Source organism: Neophocaena asiaeorientalis, unplaced genomic scaffold (genome assembly GCF_003031525.2).
Source record: "Neophocaena asiaeorientalis asiaeorientalis breed wild unplaced genomic scaffold, Neophocaena_asiaeorientalis_V1.1 scaffold320, whole genome shotgun sequence".
NCBI lineage: Eukaryota > Metazoa > Chordata > Mammalia > Artiodactyla > Phocoenidae > Neophocaena > Neophocaena asiaeorientalis.
In genome coordinates this window covers 1,731,521-1,750,999 of record NW_020174826.1, presented here as the reverse complement: position 1 = coordinate 1,750,999, position 19,479 = coordinate 1,731,521, and the positions used below count along the sequence as shown (strand labels likewise).

The 19,479-nt window shown below is 36.2% G+C and overlaps 1 protein-coding gene across 2 annotated transcripts in view; it reads right to left on the bottom strand.

The window, feature by feature from the left end:
- Positions 1 to 7,635: 7,635 nt before the first annotated feature.
- The window catches only part of TMEM64 (transmembrane protein 64), a 21,084-nt gene continuing 9,240 nt past the window's right edge, over positions 7,636 to 19,479 (bottom strand). Inside the window, exon 2 of one of the 2 annotated variants that reach the window (XM_024760425.1) lies at positions 7,636 to 7,934. In XM_024760425.1, the coding sequence (XP_024616193.1) occupies positions 7,743 to 7,934 (192 nt within the window). In that variant the 3' untranslated portion in view covers positions 7,636 to 7,742. Of the gene's footprint in view, positions 7,935 to 17,083; positions 17,164 to 19,479 lie in introns of those variants that run through there. The other variant, XM_024760426.1, reaches the window with a different exon arrangement.

The following is a 19,479-nucleotide window of genomic DNA, read 5'->3' as shown; positions in this document are numbered from 1 at the left end:
TTTGATATCTCCTCATCCATGAACATAAAATCCTAACTTCTTACTTTTTAATATTCTACATAAATCTATTCATGTGATATATATGTGGGTATATAACACACACACATCATATATGTAATTCTCTAGCCTTAATTCAATATTCCCACTTGCTCTCTATATTCTAGCTGTATTTAATTATATGCCATGCTCTTGTGCTTTTGTCTTTAGAATGCTCTTCTTCCTCTTCCCTTGGACAATCTGCACTTATCCTTTCAAACTCAACTCAGTTATCACTAACTGTGGAATACTTTCCTACCCTGGTTTTGCTGCAACTCTTGATTCTAATTTAACCTTCTGCCTCTATGGTATAAACATTTATCGTGGATCTGATCACATTTTATTGTAATTGTTCCTTTATTCTTCTACTTTTCCCACTAAATGAGAGTTCCTCTAGTATTATTCATATCTCTCTAACTCCAAAGCCTAGCAGAATGTCTGATATCTAGCTAATTTTTTTTCAGTATTTTCTGAAAAAATGACTGACAATGATTCGAATGAAAATTTGAATCTTGATAAAAGGGTAATATTGGCATCACAAACCACAATAAGGCAATAAACTTAAAGTCAACTGTTTATGAAGGAAATAACTTAGGTTCATAAGATATCAATTCAAATAAGTCTAAGTTATATGTTGGCTTAAAAAATTAAAAGAGCTGCTGGTAGAGAAAGCAGTCCACTGGGGAAAACTTACTAGACTCAAAACTCCTTCATTTTCCAAAAAACAAACAAACAAACAAAACCAACCCTCAAATAGCATAAAGTAGGATAAATTACAGGTTTCTTTGGTTAAACTTGTTTTCTTATTAGCATTTAGAAAGTGGCTAGCCTCACAGACATGAATAGAGTCTATGAGGTGTAAAGGAAGAGGAGAGACATAAATATACTGATGCACCAATTCAAATTATGTACACAATAAGGAAAGGAACAAAATTCCTATCTGCACAACTTTCACCTTTTACCTAAAAAGACTAAGACACATAACAGTGTGTCTTAGTCTTTTTTAGTCACAGATCCCTTTGAGAACCATGTACTTTACAGCCCCTACCTGCAAAAAAACAATAAGCTAAATCTTCTTTAGAAAACTTCCCCAACCTTTACCTAAATACAATGATCTAAGTACTCCTTTCACTAATTACTCAATTTGTGCTATATTTTTTCACTGATATTTTACCCTGTACATATTATATAGTAGTTATTTTGTGTATATGTTCTCTCTCCAACTTCACTGTGTGCTCTGTAAACACAGGAGCCAGGTAAAAGTTTTAATACTCTCCCCTATTCTGGTCCATAAATGATCAACTCAGTGTAGTCTGCCAAATATACACTCAAATAGTCAAAGTGCTTCTCAACTCCTAAAAGGTTGGTTTTGGGTAATAATACCTAACGCTTATTATAGCGTTAGGTAATAATACCTAACGCTTACTACCTACCAGGTATTACTCTCAGCACTTAACCCATTTTAATCTCTTTAATTCTCACAATTACCCCACGAGGTAGGCTATCATCCAGGTGAGGAAACTGAAGCACAGAGAGAAGTTAAGTAACTTCTTAATGTTTCAAGGTCATGTAGCCAAGAAGCAGTGGTATTGGGATTTGACCACTGGCAGTTGGCCTTAAGAGAGCCAACTTCAATATTGTACTATATGACCTCGAGTACTTGAACAGAATAGCTATCAATTGGGATGGTTTAATAAGAGGATGACTTCTACCATGCCAAAGAAAGGAATATAGGTTCATTTTACCTATTTAAAAAAAATTAGTGCAATTTTCCCCACTTTCCTTTTGGCTGTATTACCTTCATTCTCTCTCCTCTTCATTTCTTCTCTATTAGTCCCCCACACCTACTCTCCACCACCATCAAAATAACCCATCTTAAGCTAGTAGGTTTCTTTTCACATTTTTCTCGCTACTCATTTAATCCAATATGGAGAGATGCACCTATTCACATGCACACAAATTCATGTATAGAAAGTCACATACAGAGACTCATGCACAAGAAAGTGAGATAGGACTTTTTCTCAAAAATGTGGTATTTTTACTTAGTTTTCTGCATCTCATTTATTTCACAAAGCAATACTTCCTGGAAATCCCTCTAATTTACTGGCATAAATCTGGTTCTTCCTTTCTAAGGAAGTGGCTAGTCAATCTCCCATGGTACGAATGGTACATTATTTATTTAGCCATTCCCCTATTATGAACTGTGTTCACTTTGTCTCCAGTTGTTTGGCACTAAGAACAATGCTGCAATTAATATGGGGCATCAGAAATGCCAGAGGTGGAATGTGAAGTAGGCTCGCTGTGAATTCCTTCGAGGAAGTTTGCAGGAAGCTTCTCTGTATATGGTCTTCCTGAATTCTCTCCTCTTCGAGCAGCAAGGAACATTAAGGTCATTCAGCTCTTTCTCAGCCTTTTAGAGGTCAGGGAGAGCTGACATATTTTTGTGCGACCGATATCAAACTTCCATTCGGAAACCCACAGGATTTCAAAACTGAAGTCTCCCCAAGATCTGCAGCTTTCCAGCCTTTCTTACCAGCATTTGGCAGCCCATGCAGGAGAAACCCCTGCTCTGGTTTTCTATACCAAGACCCCCACAAACTCATAATAGAGTTGATCCTAGCAGCCAAGTGGAGGGAAGCAAAGACACTCTCAGGTTCAATGTTACCAGAATCTGTCCCAAGTCCATTTAATAATTTAATGCACTGCTATGAAACCTACCTAGAATGCTGATTCCAAGCAAAGCTGTCCTATTATATATTTAAAGTAGAAATATGATGACATAAAACCAGTTAGTTAACTTAATATCAGAATAATGAACTGAAAAACCTTAGTGGAAAACTACTCAGTTCCCTGTCCTCCCAGCTGTGGTCAACTTGAGTGCAGGATTGTAAGAAATGAGCATGAAACAGGCCATGCATCAAAACATTTCTTCTGAAAATGGCTCTATAACTAACAAAGACAGAATCAAAGAATTCACTCTTATGATGGTTATGAGTTTTATGCATCCTCGGATAAATATACTTACATTAAAACATAATTGTATACCTACTTCAAGAATTTTATAATTTTCAAATTACTCTTTTTTTTTGGTTCAATATATATTCTACTCACTCTTTTCTATTCAGCTTCGTGCATATTTTATGATTTTTAAGGCTTTCAACCAACAGGTTATCCCACAGAATATTAGTCACTGTTAAGACAGTAGTATCAGTTAGTAATTACTTAATTCAGATAATCAGGTTTGTTGAAACATAACAGAATGATTAAATATAAATTTACCACCTACATATATCCTGTTTTAACACTATCACACATATAATGCTTTCCCTAAAAATGTTCAATATTTAACTCATAATACTGTATACTATTAAAATATGTTTTCCCCACACTCTTGAGTGCTGACAGGCACCCTCAATCAAGGAGGGTGAGCATGGCAGAAAGTACTGTACAATCTTGGGTAATGAACACACTGCTAACACATTTATCCAGTGAGTGTTCTACTGCACCACCCCAGCTGAAGGCAGTCTGCAACATGTGGTGTCCCGTCTTTGGCCTATTTTATGCTCTAGCAAGCAATTTTGACCTAAAATGTCTAGGAAAAGTATACATGCAACAGGATGGGATCTGCTACAAATAAACAAGAACAAGTGTCTTTCTAAGTATTAAGACGAAAGTTTTATGGCAGCTGGAATGGGGCCTCAAGGAAACAGTCATAGAAACAGGGTAGAGGTCAACAGGAAATTAGATTTCCCAAAGTCCTGTAACATTATGAAAGGCATCATAAGCATTACTGCAGCCTGAGATAAATGACTAACAATTGTTTGACTAGCAGGTAGCATTTCATGATTTGGGGATATTAGGAAAAAAACCACAGAAGATCGAGTGTCAATGTAAGACATCAGAACCATTTCTCCACAGGGCCTCTGCTATAACCATAACCACCCCTATCTAAGGTCAATTACCAGCATTCCCATTTTTAGGAGCATGTCCTCCTTTGTTCTTGAATTGCTCCCTCCCCTGGCATACCCTTTTATTTTCTCAGGCATACAAGTGATCTGGGATACCAATTATCAAAAGATTTTACTGATTACCTTTAGAATTATCTATTTTAAATCTTCAGCTACCTGAGAAAATAGTTTGCAGCAATCACTTTGCAATTCAGAAGTACCAAGTTATTATTTAGATGTTGAATTATTTAACAGTTTTCATTCAACATATGCACAGTTATTGGAACTCCTTAGCTTTAAATATCCTGTGGAACAAGTGATTCCACTCCCTTCTTTTAAGCTTTTTAGGTTAAAGACATGACCTTTAAAAAAATTATATCCTAAACAGTTTATTATAACAGAAATTAGCAATGTCCAATTTAAAAACCAGATAGTGTTATTCAGACCACCATTCTGGTACACTGAGTGGCCTGTGTCTGAAACAAAATTCCATCATTGAAGTCATCAACCTAGGTTAGTATCATTGCTCCTGAGGTCCTCATTAAAGCTCTCTTATTCTCTGCAAATGCTGACTGGTTTTGAACAGCATGGATTTACCATGCATCTCAGGATTTACCTGCATCAACCTGGCACATACCTAGCAACTTTCAGCATTCTAAAGAAAGTCCCACAAATATTGACATATGTAAGCCATAGCACCTTTCCTAAGAATAGTTCCAATCAGCATTGCACATTAACAAACACATACTGGTATATGCTTGTAGCTCCACCACCTAGCTCAGTTAGAGCAATGGTAAATAAGAGTAGATACTGAACTTAATAGCTTCTCAGGGAGGGAAATGTTTTATAGTCATAGGCTTGATCCTATCAGGGGAAAGTCTTCTTAAAAGGTTTGCAGTTGGTTACAAAGTGCATAAAAGGAGAGTATGGTTGGTTCTGAATAAACCCACAAAGTCACTTCTGAACATAAACTCAAAATACACATTCTAATGACAGAGATTTGGTTCTATTATTTTCACAAACCAAAGTACAGATTTCAAGTTATTTCACAAATCAGATGATCAAATGAAAATGGACATGAAAACATTTAGTAAATTATTATGTGTTTTTAAAAAGAGGTGCTGCTGTTTAAAAATAATTTACATGACAGAACTTGGCAAAGAGTAAACAAAATCATTAGTAATAACCCAGAAAATGTAAACTAAGAAAAAGGCCCAACGAATTAAAAAAATAGAACATATCTTTCATCAGATTTGAGATAAGGTATATTGTGTGCTTTTAAAAATATGCATAAAGCAACTTTATACTGCACTTAAATGATTTGAGAAATCCAAAACATTTTCTCTTATAAATATATACTCTACGACTAGATGTAATATTTGGGCAACATAAAAGGATCTTGTAGAAATTTGTTGCTGCCAGAAATCTGGGATACAGAGTTAAAGATGGAGTGAATAAGGCATGGTAATGCTTTGTACAATTTATAGAGAGCTCATATAAAAAACCAGCTATCAAACAGCGTGACTATAAGGGATAATAGTTTATGTGGAGGCTAGAGATGATGAACAAAAGGAAAACTGCAGCTTTAGATTAGTATTTTAGAAATAGTAAATCCATACTATTTTAAGTAAAAATGGATGATTTTATTATATAAAATTATGTTGGCAGAATACAGAAAATTACTTCTCTTTTACCTTTACATATTTATTTTAAGTACTAAGCAAAATGCAACAGCTGGAAGAACTCATGACGAACTACCAAAAGGTATTCATTTGGCAAAATTATTCAAGTTACAAAATGCTAATTAAATAAATGCACTTCAAAATACATCAAGTGTAATACAAGTGTATGAAAGTAGTGATCTTAATTATTGATTTCTTTACCAAAAACTAAACACAAACAAGAAGCATAAGAGAAATACTGTCAAGTTAGACAGAAAAGAATAAATCAAACATATTGTTTATTGGGATAATTAAACTAAATAATTTTTAAAGATAACCAAACAAGTAATTAGGATTCAAAAAAGAATAATAATATTCCAATACTATATATTTTTTCTACCAATAAAAGAAGGAAGGATTTGTAGGCCAATTGAATGCTATAGACCCAGGTGCCTATAAGATCATTTGCACTGAGTTCTTCTTGGTATGTACATATGAACTCCACTGTTACTCAAAGGTAAGCAAACTTAGGCATTATGAAGGACAGGAAAACAATTACACCTGCAACAGGGCAAAAAATTTACACATTAAAGTGGTCAAATGCATCTTTAGCATAAAGCTAAAATAATCTGCTTACAAATAATTCTTTTGCACTTTAGTAAATCAGGGCAAAGATTTTACCCTAATGAAAAGTCAAATGGGAGGTCTCTGATAAGGTGACATCTTCATAGCTAAAAAAGAGATACCTATTAGAAAATTTGCATTCATATCTATAATCTCCATTGTAAAAAAAATGAATCATTAAGTTCACAATTAAGCTATTTAAAAAATATAAGGTGATAAATGAATAATATGTCATATGAATCATATTGCCAAATCATTATATTCTATACACATAAGTGCTATTAATAAATACACTCAATTCATTCTACAGGAGAAAGAATTGCGAGACTTAATTTCACATTTCAGAATTCCTGAGCCTTAGAGAAAAATAAGTACCAAAAACCAAACAAAATAAGCCTACTCTACAGTATGGCAAATAATACAAATCTGGGAATTAAGTTAACATTACTTACAGTTTTAAAGATGAAGACTATGGGAAAAATATATATGTACTTCAATGGAATTATAAACATGATTTTAAAGCTTGGTTTTGTAGAAAGGCGTTTTGATCAAACAAGGCCACCTGAATGACATCTTTAATGATGGTAAGCCCACCACTTTAAAGGAATAACATCTTTATTTCAAAGCCTAATTATGAATATAAAAAGAAAAAGAAGTTTATTTTAATAAAATGTTTTAGTAAGACTGCAATAGGACAGCCCTTTGATGGAAGACCTAAGGAGGGTAAAACCAATGTAATGAAATTAGAACTCAAGTTCTAATTTGAGCCACCACCCATTTAAATAATTTCCCTTTTGCTTTGCATATTACACAGTGAAACTAAAAAAGGTATCTTAAGAGCACTTCAGTCCCACAATGTAGGATTTAAGCTTGTGTGTATCGGTATATTGATCCTTACAAAAATACATTCAAACAAAAGTTCATGTCTATTTTCTAACCAGCAAGGAAAAGGAAAGCAAAGTGGTCCCACCTAAAACAATTAGAAAAAAAAAAAGAACAACACCGTTTATCCTTTCTGGAAAGACTACCAAAGCAAAGAATGTCCAATAATATTATACATTTAAAATTGCATACTTTTACTCATCTTTATAAGTAGGAAAGATGCTTACAACTATTCATAGACTTTATAAATAAAGACACTAAGCAAAAAAATATTTGGATTATTTCTCTATTCATAAGTACCCATAAAGAAAACAACGAAGAAAAACTAAAGTGCAGACCTATAGGCCATTATGGGTATAATAAATGATAAAGAGTTGCAGCCAAAATTGCATCTACATTTACACTTACCTATCCAGAAAATTATTCTTGCTTTTTAAAAAATGTGCAATTTAAAAACTAGTCAGTTTCTGTTTTGTTTTGTTTTGTTTTTTTGTGCTGTAATACAATTAGAACTTGCATCTGCCCACTAGCGAGGGGACTGCTAGACCTTGGACCACACACTAGGCTCTGACAATCATACATTTCATTAGAATCATACAATATTGATTCCACCTCCAGAAAATGTTAGGGTCCTCTTGTTGTAGAATGAAGAGCCACTGATATTTGGTTGATTGCCTTTAACCACAGAGGTTTTCAGTTCCATTTCGCAAGCTACAATAGCTGCATTCAATTCCACTTGAGCTCGATGAACTACATAAAACATGAGGCCTATACTTATAATAATCTGTGAATAAAAATAAAATATTACAGTTAACAATATTTTACATGGAAAAAGGGGAGAAATATATCCAATAAATATTTGTCTTAGAAATGTTATAAACAGGATGCTTGTCAAATACCATTAGGTAAAATTTTTAAATAGTTTACACACAGTTGTCATTTATTCTTCCTTTGGCTGCTGGGTATGGAGGGCCAAAATCTACAGGGTAACCATTATATGGTATCCGGTTAACACAAGGCAACTATACATCCCTTTTAGTCCATATTAAATGCTGTTTGTTTGATACAAGTCAAGCTTCTCTCTTTGTAACAAAAAGTTTCCTTCAAGGAATAAAAAAAATTTCTACAATAGAGGTAAAGCTGGCTAAACTTTATTAATGTAATAATGTAGTATTATTTCTGTACAGAACTATAAATGTCCATAGGTATTTTTAAGCCCACTTAGAGAGAAGCACTACCATTTGCAAATGACCTACCTGGTGCAGCCAAAATTTAAAATATTAAGAAACACTTTTAAAAAATGAAATGCCGGACTTCCCTGGTGGTGCAGTGGTTAAGAATCCACCTGCCAATGCAGGGGACACATGTTCAAGCCCTGGTCCGGGAAGATCCCACTTGCCATGGCGCAACTAAGCCTGTGTGCCACAACTACGGAGCCTGTGCTCTAGAGCCCATGAGCCACAGCTATTGAGTCCACGTGCCACAACTACTGAAGCCTGTGTGCCTAGAGCCTGTGCTCCACAAGAGAAGCCACCATATGAGAAGCCCACGCACCGCAACAAAGCGTAGCCCTTGATTGCCACAACTAGAGAAAGCCCGGGCACAGTAATGAAGACCCAACACAGCCAAAAATAAATTAATTAATTTAAACAATTAAAAAAAATGAAATGCCAATAAGCTTCAAAAGAAATTAACTAGAGATTGTGAACACGAAACTGTCTATACTTTTCAAAACAAAAACAAAGGAACATGGTGAGGGGAAAAACGCCAGTCAAAGGGATAACTAGAAAAAGCTTTAAACTGAAAATCAGGTTCTAGTCTTGGTTTAGCCACTCACTAGTGCTGTGATTTCAGGTAAGTCCCTTTAAACCACATGGGCTTCTCCCACTGTCCAAAAGTTGTGGTCCCTCTGTGCTTAAACATTCTACATACAATTCAGCACAATGAATGTCTAAGCAGTCTACATCTTTTAAATGGTATTTATTCCAAAGTTCATTTTAAAGCAGTTCTTTAGAGTTCGGAGCAAATATTCTCAGTAGATATTGTTTAATGTCCCAGCAAGCTTTCAAAGGCTGCTCTAAGCATAGTGATCCTTAAATATAACACTGTTTCAATTAAGCCTACCTATAATTTTATGGGAGAAATATTCTAGATACAAGTGTTGAGGGAGGTAGGGGGAAGGGCAGGATACTGGGAGTAAGGTAGGTTGAGTAGATGGGGGAACCTGGAACTTGCACAAGGGAATCTGTACATGAAGCGAATCTGTACATGAAGCGAATTACTTAACACAATTCTAAGCAAATTAGTTTTATTTTATTTTTTATGTTATAGGAAACAAAGATATTTATTTTATTCATCCTTATTTAAAACATTTTCTTTTTTTAAATATTTTAATTTTATTGGAGAATAGTTGATTTACAATGTTGTGTTAGTTTTAGATGTATAGCAAAGTGATTCAGTTACAAATACACATACATTCATTCTTTTTCAGAGCCTTTTCTCATATAGGCTACCACAGAATATTTAGAGTTTCCTGTGCTATACAGTAGGTCCTTGTTGGTTATCTATCTTATATATAGTAGTGTACGTATGTTCACCCCAAGCTCCTGATTTATCCCTCCCTTGCCAGTTTCCCTTTTGTAACCATAAGTTTTTTTTTTGTTTCTTTTTTTTGCGGTATGCGGGCCTCTCACCATTGTGGCCTCTCCCGCTGCGGAGCACAGGCTCTGGACACGCAGGCTCAGCAGCCATGGCTCACAGGCTCAGCAGCTCCGCGGCATGTGGGATCCTCCCGGACCGGGGCACGAACCCGCGTCCCCTGCATCAGCAGGCGGACTCTCAACCACTGCGCCACCAGGGAAGCCCCATATATTTGTTTTTGATGTCTGTAAGTCTGTTTCTGTTTTGTAAATAAGTTCATTTGTATCTTTTTTAAAAATCAGATTCCACATATGAGTGCTTTCACGATATTTGTCTTTCTCTGTCTGACTTACCTCACTTAGTATGATAATCTCTAGGTCCATCCATGTTGCTGTAAATGGCATTATTTCATTCTTTTTTATGGCTGAGTAGTTATTTCATTGTATATATGTACCACATCTTTTTATCCATTCCTCTGTTGATGGACATTTGGGTTGCTTCCATGTCTTGGCTATTGTAAATAGTGCTGCAATGAACATTGGGGCGCATGTATCCTTTTGAATTAGTTTTCTCCGGATATATGCCCAGGAGTGGGATTGCTAGAGCATATGGTAGTTCTATTTTAAGGTTTTTAAGAAACCTCCATACTGTTCTTCATAGTGGTTCTACCAATTTACATTTCCACCAACACTGTAAAAGGGTTCCCTTCAAATTAGTTATTATTATTATTATTATTTTTGTGGTACGCGGGCCTCTCACTGTTGTGGCCCCTCCCGACGTGGAGCACAGGCTCCGGACACGCAGGCCCAGCGGCCACAGCTCACGGGCCCAGCCACCCTGCAGCACGTGGGATCCTCCCGGACCGGGGCACGAACCCCTGCCCCCTGCATCGGCAGGCGGACTCCCAACCACTGTGCCACCAGGGAAGCCCCAAATTAGTTATTTTAAACGTAGGCCTTTAAATCTTGTCTTTGTTCTCTAACATGTGAGCTCTCTTAAAAACACAAGATATACTTATTGAACACCCTAAGTTTGATACTATGTGGATGGTGATACAATGTGAAGAGATGAAAAAAATGTTAACTAATTGGGGGAGGGTGTGGATGAGATGCTAAGTTCTGCTTAGGACATGCTGAATTTGAGGTGCCTATTAGATATCCAAAGAATTCAGTGAATGGGTCTAAAGGTATGGAAAGAAGGCTGAGCTGAAGATGTGTATTAGGGAGTCCTTGCAATAAACATAATAGCAGCAACCACAGTAACTGGATTTACCAAGAAGAAAAGTTTTCAGAGTGAGACTAAAAAGCTCTGGCTAGAATCTTGAGGAAGACCAAGTTAGGGGTGAAAAGAGAAGGAGGTGCTGATAAATGAGCCAGGCAAACAGCAAAAAAGATCAGGAGACTGTTATCAAAGAAGCTAAGAGAAGAAGGTGTTTTTAAAAGGCATAGTCAACAGAATCTTAGGTTGCTAAGATGAGAACTGTAAAGTGTATCTGATTTAGAGAAGGTTAGTGATGAAAGCTTGAGGGAAGAATTTGGTAAGGCCACAGAAAATAAGTTTAGAACCACTGAAAAAGTCTTTTGGGTTCCCAGCAAGGGTGAATGGGCTACATCTTTACATGGGATTTTCCCCCAGATGCCTTTCTGGAGCCCAGGGCCTGGCAATGTGTACTGACTCTTCCCAACAGCCCAGTGAAGTAGACAAAACAAAAAAACAAAAAACTTTTTAAAAAGTTTCCCTATTATGGCAATGAAAAGTGGATACTGTACAATAATATGGAATGGAAGCGATCGTGAGGCAAGCAAAACCACACCAAAGGCTGGTCTTCATCCAAAGAAGGTCATGCTGTGCATATGGTGGGATTGGAAGGGAGTCCTCTGTTATGAGCTCCTTCTGGAAAACCGAACGATTAATTCCAACGAGTACTGCTCCCAAGTAGACCAACTGAAAGCAGCACTCGATGAAAAGCGTCCGGAATTGGTCAATAGAAAACGCATAATCTTCCATCAGGATAACGCAAGACTGCATGTTTCTTTGATGACCAGGCAAAAACTGTTACAGCTTGGCTGGGAAGTTCTGATTCATCCACCATATTTACCAGACACTGTACCTTCGGATTTCCATTTATTTAGGTCTTTAAAAAATTCTCTTGCCTGAAAATGGCAGAAGGTAGTGGAACAAAACAGTGAATACATTGTTCAACAAAGTTCTCAGTGAAAATGAAAAATGTATATTTTATTGTTACTTAAAAACCAAAGGAACTTTTTGGCCAACCCAATAACACTGTGTGGATGTAGCACAATTTAACCATTCTTTTGCTGTAGAACATCTAAAACTGTCTCCTTAATTATTTCTTTGTGTATATGTGATTACGTATTTTTTTTGCTATTATAAATTTTTTAAACCTATATGAAAACCTTTCTATATTAACCTCTGTGGGAGAACAGTGTCTAAAATATCCCCAATAAATCCATCTCATAGTATTCATGCCCTTGTGTGATCTTCTCCCCTAGAGTGTGGGCTGGACCTAGTGCTTTCTTCTAGCAAACAGACTGCACAGCATAAGCAATGAGATGTTAGTTCCAAGATTAGGTTACAAAAAAAACAGGACTTCCATCTCTCCCTCAAGAAGGTAAGTTACCATGTTGTAAGCAGCTCTATGGAGAGGTCCTTGCTGTACCAAGGAACTGATGCCTTCAGCCAACAGCCAGCAAATACCTGAGACCTGCCAACAGCCACCAGAGTAAGCCTGGTAGCAGATTCTCCCCCAGTGGAGCCGTAAGATGGCTGCACCTCTGGTCAACATCTTGATTGTAGTACTGAGAGAGAACCTGAATTAGAAGCACCTAGCTATGCTGTACAGGAATTCCCGACCCACAGAAACTGTGAGATAATAAATGTTTATTAAGCCATTCAGTTTTGGTGTGATTGTTACACAGCAAGAAATGACTAATATGCAACTCCATTATTTTAGGAAAGATCATTCGGAATGGAATTACTGGATCAAACAGTAAAAACTGTTTTCCCAAAAGGTTCACAGTTTTACATACCTATCAGTAAGTAATGTATAGGTGTGTCCATTTCATCATACTCTTACCAACTTTAAGTTTTAAATTTCAATCTTTCTTAGTTTGATAGAGGTAAAAATAATGTTTGATCATTGTTTAATCTGTACTATTTTAATTTATATTTTCATTAGTTTTAAATATACATTTGCACTTCTTTATGGCTTTATTTGTTCACATTTGCTCATTTTTATTGAAATGTTAAGTGTTTTCTTATTTATTCATGATATTTATTCTTTTTATAGTAAGGGCAACTTTTTGTCCATTATATGTGGTAAATATTTTCCTTTAAAGTGTCTCTTTAATTTTATGTTTTGACATTCAAATGTTTCTAAATTTATACATGTATTATTTATATATATTATTAATTGTTTCCTCTGATTTTCCATTGCTTTTAGCTTAAGAATGTCTTTTCAGATCCCATTGTTAATTTCTTCCTATATTTCTTTTATTATATTTTCCTTTTAATATTTACCACTTATTCCTTCTGCAATTTATTTGAATTAAAGGTGAGGATTCCTTATTCTTCCCTTTCCCCAGTAGCCAATTTTCCTAGCATTATTTATTGAATAATCAATAACTTCTCCAGCAACTTATGATGTTTACTTTATTATAAATGAAGTTATTGTATATAAAGGGCTCTATTTTGGGCTCTAATACTGTCCACTGATATCTTAAACCTTGTGTTGAAACCAAATTATTGTAAAGACTATCAGTTTAATATCTCATAAGGAATTTCCCATCCTTCAAACCCCTATTACTCTTCTTTCTAAAATTTGTATAACCTTCTTACCTATTCATTTTTACAGATACATTTTAGGATCACTCTGTCACTCAAAAAAATTAGTAAATATTATACTAGGATTAAGGTAAATTTATAAATTAATCTGGACAGAGTTGCAATCTCCAGAATATTCAGTCCTCTTATCAAGAAATGTTTTTATAATTACTTAAAAATCCTCCACATTTCTTACTAAAGTTTGGTAGTTTTATTCACATGTATCAGTTATTTCTTATTAGTTTATTTCTAAGCATTCTGTGTTATAGTTGTTGTTGCTACTGCCATTAATTTTGAGAATAACTTTTCCACATCCTTAACTGGGTATTACTGTTATATAAGAAAGCTAGCGGCTATTTTATTAAATTTCACTTTCATTAATTTTAAGAGTCTGGTATTTTAATCAGTTACAGGTTACTCTATAACTACAATCTAACCTAATAATTATGTAAATCATGTTTTCAATAAAGATACATTTATCTCTACTCATAGATGATTAATTGGAGATATACCACTGCTGGTTTAGAAAGAATACTGCAGTGACTGCTTGTTAAAGATTCACCTAAACAATTACTGACTCAAAGACTGCTCCATGCAAGATGCTCTGGTAGGTGCCTGCAAGAGAGGCAGTATGACACAACTTTTACCTTGAAGAATTTACACACTGACAAGTACACACACTACTTCAGAAACAGGCAGAAAGGGAGCCTTGAGAAGAACTACACAGAAAGTATTAAAGAGTAAACAGGGATTAAAATCTCTGTAGGAGTGGGGGGGCCAAAGGGCAATATTGTGGAATAAGAGGAATTTGAAATGAACTCCACAAGCTAATATGGGTTTGGCAGGCAAAGATAGGTGGGATGAGGAAGTTAAGGTGTTCCAAGAAGAGAATGAATAAGGACAATGTGGTAGGGAACATACAGGATGTATCAGTAAAGTTAGCAGTACAGTTTGGATTATTTATAGGGCAAGGGAATCCTGTAAAATAAAGACAGGGCAAGTATTTGGGGTGATACTTGTTATGGGCCTTGAGTGAAAGGGGAATGAGTTTGTACTCAGTAGCAAAGCTCTGGGGAGTCTAATCAAAGAATGACATGAATGTGGCTAAGTATTAGGAAGGTTCCTCTATCACTCTGGAGCACTTACAGGAATGGAAAACTTTCTTTAGAATTAAACATGTCAAATATATAAAATAAGTAAATATGACAAAAATGAATCATAAAAATTATTACACTGCAGTTAATAATAACATTATGTGTTAGGGAAGTTATTTTTAAAATAAATATTTAAGTTCCAGAATATCAGAATTCAAAGCTTCAGTTCATAATCTTTAAATGTAATGAAGTTTCTCCAAAGAGAACACATAATTGACATTCATGGATGACATCAATAATATCCAAACGGCTATTTTAAGAACAGATATCATAAATCTGAAACAACCCTGCCACTTAACTCTTTAACAAGACCCTTGTCCAAAGCATAAATCAAAGTTTATCAAACGTTTCATGACCGAACCTCATCCTACAGAAAAAGCAAGTGTCATTATTTAAATACGGTTCTTTTCTGAAAAGTTGCAGAGCTAAATAAAGCAAAGAAACTAATTTCAGGTAATCATTGTAAACTGTTTTGCTGGCGTGTCAAATAATTTAACCAAATAGAACAAAACAATAATACACACACATACAGTTTTTCAACTATTACTAAGTGTATTAAAGATAAACAGTTTCTAAATTATTCTAATATGGCATTTCCTATAAGCTATGATCCTATTCAGAATCTGCACCTAGTTCCAGTCTTTGACAAACAAAGCTAATGTAGAATACCTGTTCCCACAAAGAGACCCATCCAACCTTCTTTCCCTGGTAAGCCTTTACCCACCGACTTTTAATAAAACATGTCTCCCAATCCAAAAATGGGCAGAAGACCAATAGACATTTCTCCAAAGAAGATATACAGATTGCCAACAAACACATGAAAGAATGCTCAACATCATTAATCATTAGAGAAATGCAAATCAAAACTACAATGAGGGCTTCCCTGGTGGCGCAGTGGTTGAGAGTCCACCTGCCGATGCAGGGGACACGGGTTGGTGCCCTGCTCTGGGATGATCCTACATGCCGCGGAGCGGCTAGGCCCGTGAGCCATGGCCGCTGAGCCCGTGCGTCCGGAGCCTGTGCTCCGCAGCGGGAGAGGCCACAAGAGTGAGAGGCCCGTGTACTGCAAAAAAAACAACAACAAAAAAACTACAATGAGATATCATCTCACACAGGTCAGAATGGCCATCATCAAAAAATCTAGAAACAATAAATGCTGGAGAGGGTGTGGAGAAAAGGGAACCCTCTTGCACTGTTGGTGGGAATGTAAATTGATACAGCCACTATGGAGAACAGTATGGAGTTTCCTTAAAAAACTACAAACAGAACTACCATATGACCCAGCAATCCCACTACTGGGCATATACCCTGAGAAAACCATAATTCAAAAAGAATCATGTACCACAATGTTCACTGCAGCTGTATTTACAATAGCCAGGACATGGAAGCAACCTAAGTGTCCATCAACAGATGAATGGATAAAGAAGATGTGGCACATATATACAATGGAATATTACTCAGCCATAGAAAGAAACGAAATTGAGTTATATGTAGTGAGGTGGATGGACCTGGAGTCTGTCATACAGAGTGAAGTAAATCAGAAGGAGAAAAACAAATACCGTACGCTAACACATATATATGGAATCTAAGAAAAAAAATGTCATGAAGAGCCTAGGGGCAGGACGAGAATAAAGACACAGACCTACTACAGCATGGTCTTGAGGATATGGGGAGGGGGAAGGGTAAACTGTGATGAAGTGAGAGAGTGGCATGGACATATATACCCTGCCAAACATAAGGTAGATAGCTAGTGGGAAGCAGCCGCATAGCACAGGGAGATCAGCTCGGTGCTTTGTGACCGCCTGGAGGGGTGGGATAGGGAGGGTGGGAGGGAGGCAGACGGAAGAGGGAAGAGATATGGGAACATAGGTATATGTATAACTGATTCACTTTGTTGTAAAGCAGAAACTAACACACCATTGTAAAGCAATTTTACTCCAATAAAGATGCTAAAAAAACAAAACAAAGCAAAACATGACTCCTTGTCCTACTTTCCAAAAAGACATTAAATGTGAGCCTAGAGTATTTCCCACTGGAATTCCTGACTACAATACCCTGGGATCTTGGCTCAGGACTGTTTTCCTACTCCAAAGACTCCTAGAAATCTCAGCCTAGGATGTCAATGTTATCCTGCTGGTTAGATTCTGTGATCAGAAATACTCCAGTGAGTGTTCCAGGGATGGTGAATGCTACCTGATAGCCATCTTCCCATGCTTTTAAAACTCTAGAAGCACCATGAAAGTATACACATTCTTATTCTCAGAGGTACTGTGATTTACTTGGAGATGTAACTCACTTGTCTGGGTCAGTAGGGGTTACTGTAGAATATTAGTTTACCATATACCAGATAGATCCTGAAAACAAAGACGTGCCCATCTGAAGGAAAAAAAAAGAGAAAGAAACCCTTAATTCTGAATAGCAAGAGCTGATTCTTCTCTGAACACATATTTTTGAAGCTGACAATAAGAGAACTCTGTCTTTAGATGGATTACTCAGATGCTCACTGAACCTGAGGCCTGCTGTCCTTTCAGGCACGGCACAAAGCACAGCTCCCCTGGCAATCCTGCCTCCAGCCCCTCTGCTTTCTCTATTTACGGCTGTTTACACAACGGCTTTACGGGCTTTAATTTAACACACTAAGAAACTTTATCATTTTTACAAAGAATATCTTGACACAGATCGAGTGAAGAATATAAAGGTGATCTGTGTATGGAAAAACTCAAATTTTATCCATAGCTTTGTGAATCTCTATTAGTTTTGGCAAATTACACCTTCCTGTATAGGTGTGTTTCTTAGTTTATATAAAAGCAATGCTGCTTATTGACAAAGTTACTATTAAAGTAAATTCCAATTAAAATATATATTTAGTAATATTATACAGAAAAAAGTCATGAATCCCTATAATAATTTTTAAGGAATGGTCAACAAGAAGTTAAAATGACTACATTTGCTCTTTTCATCTAAATATTATTGATAAATTATATATTTTATAATATATATCCTAAATATTGATACTTACTATCAATATTTCAGAAACAGAGAGGGAGAAATAGTCAACAAATGGCAAGTAGTTTTCACTTCCAGAAATATGAAATTTTAAAAACTGGTTAAAGGAAAAACATTAACTGCCCATTCCCTTCCCTCCCCAAAATACCTCTTTCAGTGTTCCCAATCTCAGTTGCCCTAGCTAGACACTTCAGAAGTCAGTCACACCACTCATTCTTCCCTCATTCTCACATCCAATCATCTACCCTTTCTTATGGATTCTACCTTTTACATATGTTAGAAATCTACCCATTGTCTGTCCCTATTCCTATTCAGTCTCCCCCTCTCCAGTCTTGATACTCTAGACCTACCCTCCACTCACAACCTATGCTAAATTTTGCAGAAATCTTTTAAAAATGCAAATCCAATCCTGCTTAAACTCCTTCCTACTGCCATCAGAATGAAGGTCAGGTTCTTCAACATGCAAATTGCTTCATGACCTGGCCTCTGAATGTGTCATGCTTCACATCACACTATGTTCCAGACACATCAAAATTCTCTTGTTCTTAGAATATTCCTTGCTCTCTTCTTTTTGGGCCTTTGTACATTGTTCCTTCTGGCAAGAACACTTATACCCTTCCTCCCACTCCTTTTATTTGGGCAAAGTCCCAAACTATCTTGCACTACTCAGTCATCAATTTCTCTAGGACACCTATCCCAAGCTCCCAAGTCTGCATTAAGAACTGCTCTCAAGTTCTCTGACAGACACTATTACTCGCCAAGTCTCTTCATACTAGAGAGTAACGGAAGGTTTCACTATCTGTTTGCCCTTTACCCCTTCCTCAGACTATAAGTTTGTAAAGGAAGGGACCCATCTGTCTTGTTCCTCATTGTGTCTCTAGTCTTTAGTATGATGCCTACTATATATCAGGTACTAAATATATGTTGATTGGATGTAGACTGTACCAACATTAAAATTGTTTTGTTTATAAATGTGGAGACTTATAATAGTTGCCAGTTTATAAACAGGCTAGGATGCAAAGTCCACTTGTAATTGGCTGTTCAGAAACTAAACATGCTTTCCCCCTTCCCCTCAGAGAAATAATGTATTAAATGGAAATTAATTCATTATCAGCAAAATATTAGCCTTGATATATCCAGAATGTTTTCTCCACTAGACTGCAAGCACTCTGAAGGATCTGGGATGGCTTTATTCATTGCTATTGTATCTCTAGCATCTAGAACAGCAGTGGGCACAGAGTAGTACCTATCAGTTACTTGTTGAGTGAATACTGAATGAACACTAAAAGCATTTCCAGTAACCTCTGAGGTCAACCTGTTATCAAGGTTAAGACCCTCTGTTCAGGCAGCAACCCTGAATGTACTGAGAAAAGTCTTGCTACTGGAAAAAAAAAAAAAAAACCCAACAAGGCAAGGGCTCCGAGAGACCCCACAATAACAGGTAGAGAGAGCATCAGTGTAGAGACTTCTACTGACAGAGATAGGACAATAAATCTGTCTACAATGCAGAAACCATCTTCATATATACAGATTTTTTCATTAGTTTACTATCTCTAAATTAGGAACTGCTTTTAACGGTTCCTAAATATTTTAGGGGTCAGTGATCCATTTGAGAATCTGATTAATACACACATTGAACCTCCTCCCCAGGGGGGAAAAAAAATATATATATATATATATACATAT